This window comes from Ranitomeya variabilis, chromosome 1 (genome assembly GCF_051348905.1).
Source record: "Ranitomeya variabilis isolate aRanVar5 chromosome 1, aRanVar5.hap1, whole genome shotgun sequence".
NCBI classification, from domain to species: Eukaryota; Metazoa; Chordata; class Amphibia; order Anura; family Dendrobatidae; genus Ranitomeya; species Ranitomeya variabilis.
This window is the reverse complement of record NC_135232.1, coordinates 100,517,277-100,530,848: the sequence shown is the minus strand read 5'-3', so window position 1 is coordinate 100,530,848 and position 13,572 is coordinate 100,517,277. Positions and strand designations below refer to the sequence as shown.

Here is a 13,572-nt window from a genome sequence, read left to right as displayed (position 1 = left end):
AATAGTTGTTGCCTTCTCACCATCCCAGCCTTGTGCAGGTGTACAATTTTGTCCCTGGTGTCCTTAGACAGCTCTTTGGTTATGGCCATGGTGGAGAGGTTGGAGTGTAATTGTATGAACAGGTGTCTTTTATACAGATAACAAGTTCAAGCAGCTGCAATTAATACAGGTAATGAGTGCAGAGTAGGAGGGCTTCTTAAAGAAAAACTAACAGGTCTGTGAGAGCAGGAAATCTTGCTGGTTGGTTGGTGATCAGACTCTAGCTACGCTGCTGTGGAGTAATGAAACATACAGATCATATAGATATGCTGCATTAGACGCAGAAGATTAAGGAGGTTTTTCCAAACTCAATGTGATGCCATATGGCTGGGGAATGATCCTGGGACCTCAGCGCTGACTCTGCGTCTCCTTCACTGCGGCTCATCTGCCAGCTCCTTTCAGGTGAATGAGGTTTTGCTGCTGTGGAGGGAAAACGGTGAAAGTTCCCAAAGGTCAGACCCCATCGATCACAAAGCAACGACCCATCCGAAATTCATCAGCACTTTATAAGAGAATGTACCCCTCAAGGACACGGCCGAATATGGTGCTTAATTACAGAGCAGATACTGGATGTACTTCACAGCCGGCATCTGCCTGTAACAACCTGAGCAGACAGCAGCGACCTGAGCTGACAGCAGCGACTCGATCCGACAGCAGTGACCCGATCCGACAGCAGCGACCCGATCCGACAGCATTGACCTGAGCTGACAACTGCATTTATACTGAGCTATCACCAGTGAGGTGAGCAGGGTGGAAATGGGTCACAATAGCAGTCAGGGGAACGGCGAGGGCGACCATCTTGGTACTCCTGTGAAGTTCATCCACATTAATTATGTAAACTGAACACTGCAATACTATAGGATTACTATATATAAAATATATAAAATAAGCAGTGTAGCGATCGCAGGTTCACGTGCCCTAAGGGGACATAAAAAATAAAGTAAAAACGGAAAAAAGAAAAAAGTTTTACAAATTAAGAAAAAATGTTAAATCGCCCCTTTTCCCAGTTAAAAAAAGTAAAAAAGAAACATTTTTGGTCTCGTCTTGTCTGTAAAAGTCCAAACTATCGAAATCCAAAAAATGATTTACACCTCAAGTTAAATAGCGAAAAAAATGTGAAAAGCCAGATTTGCCGTATTATGGCGTTACCAAACTGCTCCAGTAATAAATAACATGGTTTTGTGTCGCCATTTTCTGACACCCATCATTTGTTCCATGTTCCCGTTGATGAATCTGGGCGAGGCTCGTGTTCTTCTTGCCAACCTGTGGGCTTTATTGCTTTCATCTTTTTTAATGCATTTTTGGGGGAGGTAAAATGGAAAAAAACATTCTGCCGTTTCTATTATTGTAACCTGTAAAGCGCTGCGGAATATGTTAGCGCTATATAAAAATAAAGATGATTATTATTATTGCTGTTCCGCATTTGCTGTAGGTTTTAATACATTTCTATTTTGATAGATCGGACTTTCTGCCAGTGTGTCGATACTAAAGATATATTTTTTTTTCAGCCTTTTTCTGTGTATTGATAAATGGGAGGAGGCAATTTAAAAGGATGTTTATATATATATATATATATATATATATATATATATATATATATATATATTTCACATTCTTGTTTTTGTCCCGTTAGGGGCCTTGAACCTGTGATCCCCTCTTGTGCTATATACTACAGCAGTAACCAGAGATGATAATAATATGATCTGGTGACACTGACAGCAGCGGAGCGTTTATTACAATGGGATCCAGGCTACACAATCCCTCTCCTGTCCTGACCGTTCGCTACAATGTATCAGTGCAGGGAAAATCTATCCGTTTGGACTCAATGGTTTCCATTACAGAGGATTGTCCAGACACAATTGTACCAAATCCTCAGCTGTGCTAGTATTAATGATATGGACACTTTTAGATACAATTTTGTTTGCAAACTTAAATCAGACATTTTGGACTAAATCTAAATATATAGAAATATTTTTGCATAAACACGTTGGCTTTAATGGGTTGTTTTATTTCCTTTGCATTGCTGGCTGCAGACTGAGGTAACTGAGGATCCATTAGATCATCCTGACCTCCTCTGTGCTGATTTAGGGCCACAGACCAGCAGTAAAGTTGGGCTGAGCTCTGATGCCGTCATAGATCATCCGAGATATAGAAGAGCAGGAGACCCCACATGATGAGGAGCGCACTGGGTGACCCTCAGGGTGACTCATTCTGCTGCCATCAAGGTGCTGGGAGACAAAGAGCCGGTTAAGGCCGAACAGAGCAAAACGTGACATGAAGCAAAATAGCAAACGGGAATTTTACAGCAACATACATGTATTTAAAGGGATTGTCCGGTCTTAAGGTAAAAGTCTGTAGTTATATATGTGACTATGTGACTGCAGACTTGTAAATCCTCACATCATGTAGACTGCGTTCTGCCGGCATTTCTCTCAGCCCAGAGATGGCAGAAGACCCCTCATGTGTACAGGACCTGTGACCCCCCTGTCCACGAGAAGCAGCAGCGCCTCATCCTCCAGATACTTGGGGGTCCCATCGCTGAGATCCGCATGTACCGGCCATGATGTCATCTCCATGGATACGATATAAATGTGACAGACCAGAAGCCCCCTGTAAGGGAGAGCTCAGATGTGGGGACTGATGTGGGTGTGAGGAGCAGATCCCCCCACATAGTCAGAGATTATCGTACATCAGGGCTCATTTCATGTCAGGAGAAAACTGTGTGAGGAGAAAAGAAATCAGTTTTCTTACAATATAAAATAATGTCCTCCTGCTCTCGTTCATGGCTTAGGAAACGGGGGAAGAAATCCTAATCACCCGCTATTATTTATTCCCTGATCTTTGGGATGGGGAACCTTCCTGTGCCCCCTCCATCCTATAGAGCCAGATATCAGCGCCATTACTGGCAGCAGGTAAGGAGCCAATCACACTGCACGGCTTCTACTTCCTGTTCTAAGCCCCGCCCATCTCCCATAGGCTCCGCCTTCCCTGGAGATCTCCATGACAACCCTTGTGTGGCTACAGTGACAGGCCACGCCCCCGAGGATTCCAACCAGTGCGGATGTCTCCATATTGCTGAGGACAGTGACGCGGCTGAGGGGCGGAGCCAGCAGCGAAATGAGCGCTCTCCCAGCAGTGACAGGAGCAGGTGTGTGTGCAGCCAGGTCCGCTCTGCTTGTGGAGCCGCAGCGGAGCGTGTTGTGGTGTGTGAGCTCCGGCCGTGTATACAGTATAGAGTATATATATATATATATATATATATATATACAGGTGACGGGGGGCCGTGCGGTCCTAGAGGGGTCTGCTCTGACAATTCATCACATCTGCTCCATTGTGTTCTGTTTATTCTGCGGTGACACCGAATAGAAGGATTTATTATCTCTTCACAAGAAATGCAGGTTAACCCCTTCCTGACAGGGAGAGTATTTCCGTTTTCTCCCATAAAAGCTTTGATGAATCGTGGCTATAACGTTATTATTTTCCGCCCCCATCACCGTATGAGGCTGATTCTTGCGGGACGAGTTCTACTTATTAACCCCTTAACTCCAGATGTATTTTCATTTTTCCATTTTCGTTTTTTGCTCCCCTTCTTCCCAGAGTCATATCTTTTTTATTTTTTGGTCAATATGGCTATGTGATGGCTTTTTGTTTGCGGGACAAGTTGTACTTTTGAATGACACCATTGGCTTTAATATGTTGTGTACTGGAAAACGGGAAAAAAAATTCCAACTGCGGTGAAATTGCAAAAAAGTGCAATCCCACTCGCTTCGCCGATTAGCGATTATGATAATCCTTTTTTTCATTGATAGATCGGGCGATTCTGAACGCGGTGATACCAAATATGTGAATGTTTGATTTTTTTTTATTGTTTTTGAATCAGGCGAAAGGGGGGTGATTTGAACTTTTATTTATTTATTTTTTTAAATATTTTTTAAAACTTTTTTACTTTTTGCATGATTCAATAGTCTCCATGGGAGGCTAGAAGCTGCCATAGCCCAATCGGTTCTGCTACATAGAGTCAATGATCAGATCGTCTCTATATAGCTGATATACTGACTTGCTATGAGCGCCGACCACTGGGTGGCCAATACTGACAACCAGAGGCGTAGCTAGGGGTTCAGCTCAGGGGGGGGCGAAACATGTGAGTGGGCCCCTAAGGCCGGAGACACACTGGTGCGAGAGACGGCCGAGTCTCGCTGGTTAAAAGCAAGCTGTGGCACCTGCATTCCGGAGCTGAGCGTGCAGCTCCATGTATTGCTATGGAGCCGCACGCTCCGCTCCGGAGTGCAGGTGCCACAGCTTGCTTTTAACCAGCGAGACTCGGCCGTCTCTCGCACCAGTGTGTCTCCGGCCTAACAGGCGGACATATCATTAGTGCAAACTATGCGGCAGCACATGGGCCCAAGAGTTAAGGGGGCCCATTTCTACCTCTAAATAAGGTGCAATTTTGTATTTTTAGAAGTTCTTGGGCTGCAAAGGGCCCATATATTGTTCTTGCACATGGGCCCTTTTCTGTCTGTGTCCACCTGTGGCCCTTAACCAGGTAACCATGACTGTAACTACGGTGGGTATAGGGGAACCTCAGGAGATGACCGCACTGTTATTGAAAATAAATCTCTATACAATAACCAGCACTGATAATACCGCCATACGGTAACACCATATAGTGGTAGATACCAGTCCTGCATGACATAGAGAGATCACAGTACAGTTATAGATGGTGACTTACAGAGGACGTTCTTTCCGGTGGAGCCATTCACTTTTCCCATCTTTTCCACCTGGCCCAGACTGACAACCTGTGTATACTATTACTTCAACATTTTTCAGTCACCGCTCTGTGTATAGAGAGTGGCGGCTGTAACTGATGCCCTGGGACAGACTGACAGCTGGTACAGCACTACCTGCCACCCAGTAGTTAGACTTCAATGCTTCGTAAGTGCCCACTTAATATTTAGGAGTCCCCCTATGTACAGTAATAATGGCCCCAGCATCGCTGATGAGAGAAGGAGGTCGTGTGACGATGTTCTTCTATTGAGAGAAGTCAAAACGTGCAAATAGCAAACGTGGTCGCATGACCGCCTGATCACACCAGTGGCCTTGGGGTCTCATGACGGCAGGTGCACCCCATCATGATTTGGCAGTCTGTAGAGTGACTGCAGACAATTATCCCAAGCCTTTAATAACTTAAAGGGAACCTGTCACCCCCCCAGGGCCTATTAAGGTAAAAGAGACACCTTCTTCAGCACTAAGGGTACCGTCACACAGTGCAATTTTGATCGCTACGACGGTACGATTCGTGACGTTCTAGCGATATCGTTACGATCTCGCAGTGTCTGACACGCAGCAGCGATCAGGGATCACGCTGAGAATCGTACGTCGTAGCAGATCGTTTGGAACTTTCTTTCGTCGCTTGATCACCCGCTGACATCGCTGGATCGTTGTGTGTGACAGCGATCCAGCGATGTGTTCGCTGGTAACCAGGGTAAACATCGGGTAACTAAGCGCAGGGCCGCGCTTAGTAACCCGATGTTTACCGTGGTTACCAGCGTAAAAGTAAAAAAAAACAAACCGTACATGCTCACCATCTGATGTCCGTCCGGTCCCTTGCCGTCCGCTTCCTGCTCTGACTGTCTGCCGGCCGGAAAGTGAGAGCAGATCACAGCGGTGACGTCACCGCTGCGCTCTGCTCTCACTGTACGGCCGGATCTGTCAGAGCAGGAAGCGGACGGCAAGGGACCTGACGGACATCAGATGGTGAGTATGTACGGTTTGTTTTTTTTTACTTTTACGCTGGTAACCACGGTAAACATCGGGTTACTAAGCGCGGCCCTGCGCTTAGTTACCCGATGTTTACCCTGGTTACCCGGGGACTTCGGCATCGCTCCAGCGCCGTGATTGCAACGCGTGACCGCAGTCTACGACGCTGGAGCGATAATCATACGATCGCTGCGACGTCACGGATCGTGCCGTCGTAGCGATCAAAATTGCACTGTGTGACGGTACCCTAAGGCTGCATTCTGTGAAGGTGGCTCTTATGTTTATTATCCCTAATAATGCTGAAATATTCACTTTTATAAATTGTGGGCCATACCTGTATTGAGTCCGGGGGGTACGTTTTCTCCCCCTGACTCAGCCGCCTCACAGCCATTCATCATCCCACCGAGCACCGCCTCCTTTCTGTCTTGTGCCGTCACCGGCGCTCTGCAATTATGTCTCGGGCATGTGCAGTGCTCGCTGCCCTGGAACTTATATCAAGTGATGTAAGTAGATCGCACCTACGCACAGCGCCAGATTCCCAGCCCCGCAGTGTGAATAAATCATAACACTGCGGGGCGGGATCTCGGCCCTCCGCTACATGCAGGCGCGATATCAGTACATCAGCTGATGTGAGTTCCAGGGCAGCGCACACGGCGCATGCCGAAAAATAAGAGCCTAGCCCAGGCATCGGCGCCCGGTGGGATGATGGACGGCTGGGAGGCAGTTGTGTCCGGGGACAAAAGACGTACCCCCCAGACTCAATGCAGGTATGGCACGCAATTTATAAAAGTGAATATTTCAGCGTTATTAGGGATCAAAAACATAAGAGCCACCTTCACAGAATGCAGCCTTAGTGCTGCTGAAGGTGGCTGGCTCTATTACCTTAATAGGCCCTGGGGGGGGGGGGGTGACAGGTTCCCTTTAATAATTTAATTATAAGCAATGTATTCTTATAACATAGAATGCAGCCCGTGGTTACTGTATCGTTATACTTGTTAGGGGGGGGGCAGACAGACGGACGTATTTCTCATGTGAGGATCGTATCGCAATCCTCGGACTGACCGTCGGCTCTCCTGACCTGAGGCTGACAGTTGCATAGTAATTTATCACGCTTATGTCAGGAGAGGTGTCAGGGCCAGTCCGAGGATTGCAATGCGATCGTCTCATGAGGTATACAGTGTCTGTCTGCGCCCTTATGCTAATACTTATCCTTGTTATAGTAATATTAACCTTCTTTGCTATGCTTGTTTTACTAATACTTATAAAAGACCCAGCTCGCAATAATAAAAAGCCCCCAACCCCATCTCCAGCCCCCAAGACAGCAACTATTAAGGTATGTTTCCAAGGGGCGTATTGCTTGGGTTTTTGCTGGGGATTGGACGCTGTGTACATCCGCAGCTTCCAGATGTTACAGCATAGTGGAGGGGATTTTATGAAATCCCATCTCCACTATGCGTACACAGACGCAGGAGGCAGACCTGTGTAACCGGACATGTGGAGCGTCTTTCTAGACAGCAGCGTGTCTATTTATCTTGTGGAGATGCTCCATCTCCACAAGATAAATAAAACAGTCTATGAATAGGATGCGGTGATTCCACCTGTGTTCAATCAATATATGCGGAATCACCGCGCATACAACAGGGGGCAGCGCTTTGGGCGGAGCGGGGTATCTGCTGCGTCCAAGGCGCGGCCAATACACCTCAAGGACACATGCCCTCACATATGATGGAGTGAATATCTCATAACATTAAACAGTATAATAATAATCAGCCCCCCAGTGCCCCCTCACCCACGTCAGCCCTCACACTACCCTCAAACTCTCCCATTCACCCCCAGTACCCTGTCCCCCTCCCACAATACCACCATCCTCTCATTCACCCCCACAGTGCCCTGTCCTCCTGCACACCCACAATAACCCCCATCGTTTCACATTTACCCCACAGTGCCCTGTCCTCCTCTCCCACAATACCACAATCCTCTCACATTCACCCCCACAGTGACCATGATATGCCTGAATTACTCTAATAAATTCCATCCCCACTTACTGATGAAGTTTTCAGGCAGACAGTGAGGAGAACCAGGAAGTGACCAGATAGCTGCCCGGAGGGCACTAGGACCCAGCGTGCCTCAGCCAAACCAAGCATGCACACTGCACAGCCAGAAAGGAACTGCAGCTGCTGCCGCCAGCCAGGAAGATTCATGGGGTGAGACCACATTGCACTCTGCAGGGAGGGAGGCTCTGCAGCCGGCATTGTGCTGCTCTCTCCCTGACACCTCAGACTCGGCAGTGGATCTCCCGGTGGGCCCCTTCAGGTGACTGGGCCCGGGGCAATGGCCCCCTCTGCCCCCCCAGTAGCTACGCTACTGCTGACAACCATAGAGGTCTCCAGGAGACCTGAGGTTGTCATGCCAACACACCGGTGACCCGCGATCACGTGTGGTGTCCGTATTTCCGGCCCAATGGCCGGAAGCGCGATTTAAATGCCGCTGTTACAGTTTGACAGTGGCATTTAACTGGGTAATAGCCGCGGGGGGATCACGATTCCACCCGCGGATATTGCGGACACCTGTCAGCTGTTCAAAACAGCTGACATGTTCCTGGAAAGATGTGGGCTCACGGCCGGAGCCCACATCAATGGGAGGGATACCAACATCTGCGTAAATGTACGCCCGATGTCAGTAGGGGGTTAATGCAATGTTGCGGCAACCAGAAAAACTTAATTCTGGCGTTTTTTACTTTTTTCTCATTATGCTGTTTAGAGATTGGGTTAATTCTTTTTATATATTGATACATCGGGCGATTCTGAACGAGGTGATACCAAATACAGTGGGGAAAAAAGTAATTAGTTCAAACCGGTGCCATTATTACAGGTAATGAGTGGAGGACAGAGGAGCCTCTTAAAGAAGAAGTTACAGGTCTGTGACAGCCAGAAATCTTGCATGTTTTTAGGTGACCAAATACTTATTTTCCACCATAAGTTGCAAAATAAATCTTGCCAAATCAGACAAGGTGATTTTCTGGAATTGTTTTCTCATTTTGACTCTCACAATTGTGGTCTACCTATTATGTCAATTACAGGCCTCTCTCATCTTTTTAAGTGGGAGAACTTGTACAATTGGTCGCTGACTAAATACTTTTTTTCCCCACTGTATGTGTATATTTGATTTTTTGTATTGTTTTATTTTCAATGGGACAAAAGGGGGGGTGATTTGAACTTTTATATTTTTTAAATATTTTGAAAAATGTTTTTTTTTCACTTTTGGCATGCTTTAATAGCCTCTACAGGAGTCTAGAAGACGCTATAACCCGATCGGCTCTGCTACATAGAGTCGATGATCAGATCACCAGTATATAGCAGAATTGCTCACTTGCTATGAGCGCCGGCCACCGAGCGGAGCTCATAGCCATCCTGCACTGACAACCATAGAGGTCTGCAGGAGAACTTTGGTTATCATGCCGATGCATCGGTGACCTGCTAACACTTGACGGTGTCACAATGGGCGGGATTTCTGGTGTGTTTGCGGGAAGCTCGCATTAAATGCTGCTATCACAGTATGACAGTGGCATTTAACTAGTTTACAGCCACGGGTGAATCGCGATACCACCTGCGTCTGTTAGAGGCACATGTCAGCTGTTCAAAACAGCTGACATGTGCCGGAAAAGATGTGGGTTCAGCGCCAGAGCCCACATCAAAGGAAGGGAGTCCAACATCGGCGTATTGTTACGCCCGATGTCGGAAAGGGGTTAATGACACCACTGTACCCCATAATGTGCTGGAAAATGGGAAAAATCCAAGTGAGGTGAAATGGCAAAAAAAGCATAATTCTGCCGGTGGTTTCTCTTTTACCTTTTTCTCTTTTTCACCAAATTTAATCAAATATTTGCCTAATTTATCGCTTTTAAAAATATAAAAACTTTGTAAAAAACCTCTGGTTTCTGTCGCCATTTTCTGACCCTAATTTTCTGGGAGCTTGAGTTTTTTTATGGGGCTCACAGGATATTTTAGTGGCACCAATTTGGGTCCATGCGGCGTTTTGATGTCTTTTTATTAATTTTTGGGGCTTTTTGATTTTTTTTCTTTGTCAGTTATCTCGATATAAATAATTTGATATTTTTCAAGCTCAGACTTTTACGGACGTGGCAATACCAAATGTGCGGAGTCTTTACATTGTTTTCATTTCTTTATTTTTGGATCGGGAGAAGGGGCGATTCACACTTTTATGCTTTTTATTTTTAAACATATTTTTAAGTATTTCTTAATTCTTTTCTTTGCCCCTTAGGAGAACCTTGTACTATCTGTTATAGTGAATGCTTTCTGTTATGTAGGACTAATAGGGAATTTAGATTGTGAGCCCCAACGGGGGCAGCGACGATAATGTATGCAAACTGTAAAGCGCTGCGGAATATGTTAGCGCTATATAAAAATAAAGATTATTATTATTATGTAGGAGACAAAATGAACAAAAACTAGAATTTTATCATTAATTATTGCTATGTTATTTTTATCCTGTTTTTGTGCCATATAAATCATGTGATGGTGGACAGTTTGGGTTGTTTGCTCTCTGTGATGTGAATCAGGTTTAGTTTTTTTTCTTGTTGCTTTTTTTTAATTAAATCAAGTTATAATGGAAGAAAAAAATGATTTTTGTGTTTTACTTTTTCTTATTCTAAATATTTTGTTGAAAGAGGAAAGAAGGTTGACCTAGTGGGAGAGCCGCTGTAAAGGACCCTGCCAGCCCCTAACACATTCTTATTTTATGTATCTTCTATCAGTGGCGGATTATGATGAGTGTGATCTGCACCACCATGAGACGCCTGATCCCCTGAGACCCATGGTCATAGATCCCAGCACTGTCCAGGATGGGATCTTGTAGGGCCAATGATAAATATGATTGTCCAGTAGAGCACTCATAGTGAATAAATGTCCGACCTTTCTGATGGGCATTGTCTAATGGGCACTTTGGACTCACCGCGGCCCTCCCCATGCCATTGCGGTGGCCATCATGGATCTGGACCAGAACACTGATCTGAGCGGAGGAGACTGTGGGAGACAAACGGAGGACACCAGGCGCGGTGACAAATGTACGGACACTTCTCAGTCCCAGGATGGAGTGTCACTGTGAATAATAATGGATGGGCCACTCTGCATAGTAAAGCAATAAAATACAATATCTGTATCCCCCTGACTTCCTTGCGGCTCCAATTGCTGCTTTCGCTTTTTCCACTTGAGCTCATGTTGAAGAACGCAGGCGGCACAATCATGGAATCATCATCCCACCGGCGTCACAGAGCAGGCGCCGGGCAGCGAGCCGAGGACGGATTCCTGCAGCAGCGCGGCTATATGCATTATATCAGTGACCCCTGAATGTATATTTATAATGGGGGCACCCGCTGGTCACTAATGTATATTCTCAGTGCAGCGCAGGGTACACTGTGGGGAATGATATACTCATGTGCACAGTGGGGCGCATAGTTACATTCGGTGACACACTGGCAGCATTTTTTATTCTTTTCCCTTATATATGTAACGTTGTTTTTCAGGAGTGCGGTGATCTTCTGAAAAGTGTGGAGCAGCAGAGACCTGGACGGCAAACTCTACGAAGATGAGTCATGGCTGGAAGTCGTCATGAAAGACTGGACTAGGTAAAAAAGAGAATAAAGAGAGCGACTCCAGTGTATAAACTGGAGGGTTATGTGGGGGCCAATAGATTATAATAAAATCTGTGTGAGGAATATTGTATTAGGCCGGGGACACACTTAACGTATAAAAAAACGGTCCGTTTTTCACGGCCGAGAATCGCACAAATGTTTCAAAAACAGTGATCCGTGTGCAGTGCGAGGATGCGATTTCCTCGCATCAAATGATCCGTGTGACATCCGTATGGCATCCGTATGCCGAGATTTTCTCGCAAGCTTGCAAAACCGACATCTAATGGATTTATGTGCTCAAATGTTCGGGAAAACATATATACAGTATATACATATATATATATATGTCATTGAGACACATATATATATATTCTGTATTTATATTTCATTCAGCGCGATATCTGTGAACAGCCGGTAATTCAATTGCCGGCTTTGCATTTCTCCTTCACAAACCCGACAGGATATGAGACATGGTTTACATACAGTAAACCATCTCATATCCCCTTTTTTTTGCATATTCCACACTACTAATGTTAGTAGTGTGTATGTGCAAAATTTGGCCGCTGTAGCTGCTAAAATAAAGGGTTAAATGGCGGAAAAAATTGGCGTGGGCTCCCGCGCAATTTTCTCCACCAGAGTGGTAAAGCCAGTGACTGAGGGCAGATATTAATAGCCTAGAGAGGGTCCATGGTTATTGGCCCCCCCCGTGGCTACAAACATCTGCCCCCAGCCACCCCAGAAAAGGCACATCTGGAAGACGCGCCTATTCTGGCACTTGGCCACTCTCTTCCCACTCCCGTGTAGCGGTGGGATATGGGGTAATGAAGGGTTAATGCCACCTTGCTATTGGAAGGTGACATTAAGCCAGATTAATAATGGAGAGGCGTCAATTATGACACCTATCCATTATTAATCCAATTGTTGGAAAGGGTTAAAAAACACACACACATGATTTAAAAGTAGTTTAATGAAATAAACACAGCGGTTGTTGTAATAATTCATTGTTCTCTCAATCCATCAGGAACACCCTCGCTTGGAAAAATAATAAACGCACAAGATACATACCTTCTGATGTCAGATCACGTCCCACGAAGTAATCCATCTGAAGGGGTTAACTAATATTACAGGCAGGAGCCCTGCTAAATGCAGCGGTGCTCGTGCTTGTAATTCCCCGGCGAATGAATGAAATGTAGGTCATTGACCTACATTTCCTTCAGTCGCGGTGATGCGCCCCCGGGTGGATGTCCTCATATGACCTGGAGCGTGGGAAAAAGTTCCCAGGCTGCAGTTCATGAGAACATCCAGCAGGGGCGCATCACTGCGACTCAATGTAAGTATAGATCACTGCTTTCCTTTCAGCACCCGGGGATTACAGGTACGAGCGAGTGGTTTATCGCAGCTCGTGCCTGTAATATTAGTTAACCCCTTCAGATGGATTACTTCGTGGGACGAGACGGTTCACCAGAAGGTATGTATCTTGTGCGTTTATTATTTTTCCAAGCGAGGGTGTTCCTGATGGATTGAGAGAACAATAAATTATTACAACAACCGCTGTGTTTATTTCATTAAACTACTTTTAAATCGTGTGTGTGTGTGTGTGTTTTTTAACCCTTTCCAACAATTGGATTAATAATGGATAGGTGTCATAATTGACGCCTCTCCATTATTAATCTGGCTTAATGTCACCTTCCAATAGCAAGGTGGCATTAACCCTTCATTACACCATATCCCACCGCTACAGGGAGTGGGAAGAGAGTGGCCAAGTGCCAGAATAGGCGCATCTTCCAGATGTGCCTTTTCTGGGGTGGCTGGGGGCAGATGTTTGTAGCCACGGGGGGGCCAATAACCATGGACCCTCTCCTGGCTATTAATATCTGCCCTCAGTCACTGGCTTTACCACTCTGGCGGAGAAAATTGCGCGGGAGCCCACGCCAATTTTTTCCGCCATTTAAGCCTTTATTTTAGCAGCTACAGCGCTGACATTTTGCACATACACACTACTAACATTAGTAGTGTGGAATATGCAAAAAAAAGGGGGATATGAGATGGTTTACTGTATGTAAACCATGTCTCATATCCTGTCGGGTTTGTGAAGGAGAAATGCAAAGCCGGCAATTGAATTACCG

At 45.8% G+C, this 13,572-nt stretch overlaps 1 protein-coding gene and 1 long non-coding RNA gene across 2 annotated transcripts in view; one reads left to right on the top strand and one right to left on the bottom strand.

Annotated features, from left to right (window-relative positions):
- Positions 1 to 7,931, bottom strand: part of LOC143806370 (uncharacterized) — a 132,643-nt gene extending 124,712 nt beyond the window's left edge. Inside the window, exon 1 of the mRNA XM_077286729.1 lies at positions 7,842 to 7,931. Within this exon, the coding sequence (XP_077142844.1) occupies position 7,842 (1 nt within the window). The 5' untranslated portion in view covers positions 7,843 to 7,931. The remainder of the gene's footprint in view (positions 1 to 7,841) is intronic.
- The window catches only part of LOC143806378 (uncharacterized), a 36,724-nt gene continuing 26,202 nt past the window's right edge, over positions 3,051 to 13,572 (top strand). Inside the window, exons 1-2 of the long non-coding RNA XR_013221444.1 lie at positions 3,051 to 3,187; positions 11,339 to 11,440. This is a non-coding gene — a long non-coding RNA (uncharacterized LOC143806378). The remainder of the gene's footprint in view (positions 3,188 to 11,338; positions 11,441 to 13,572) is intronic.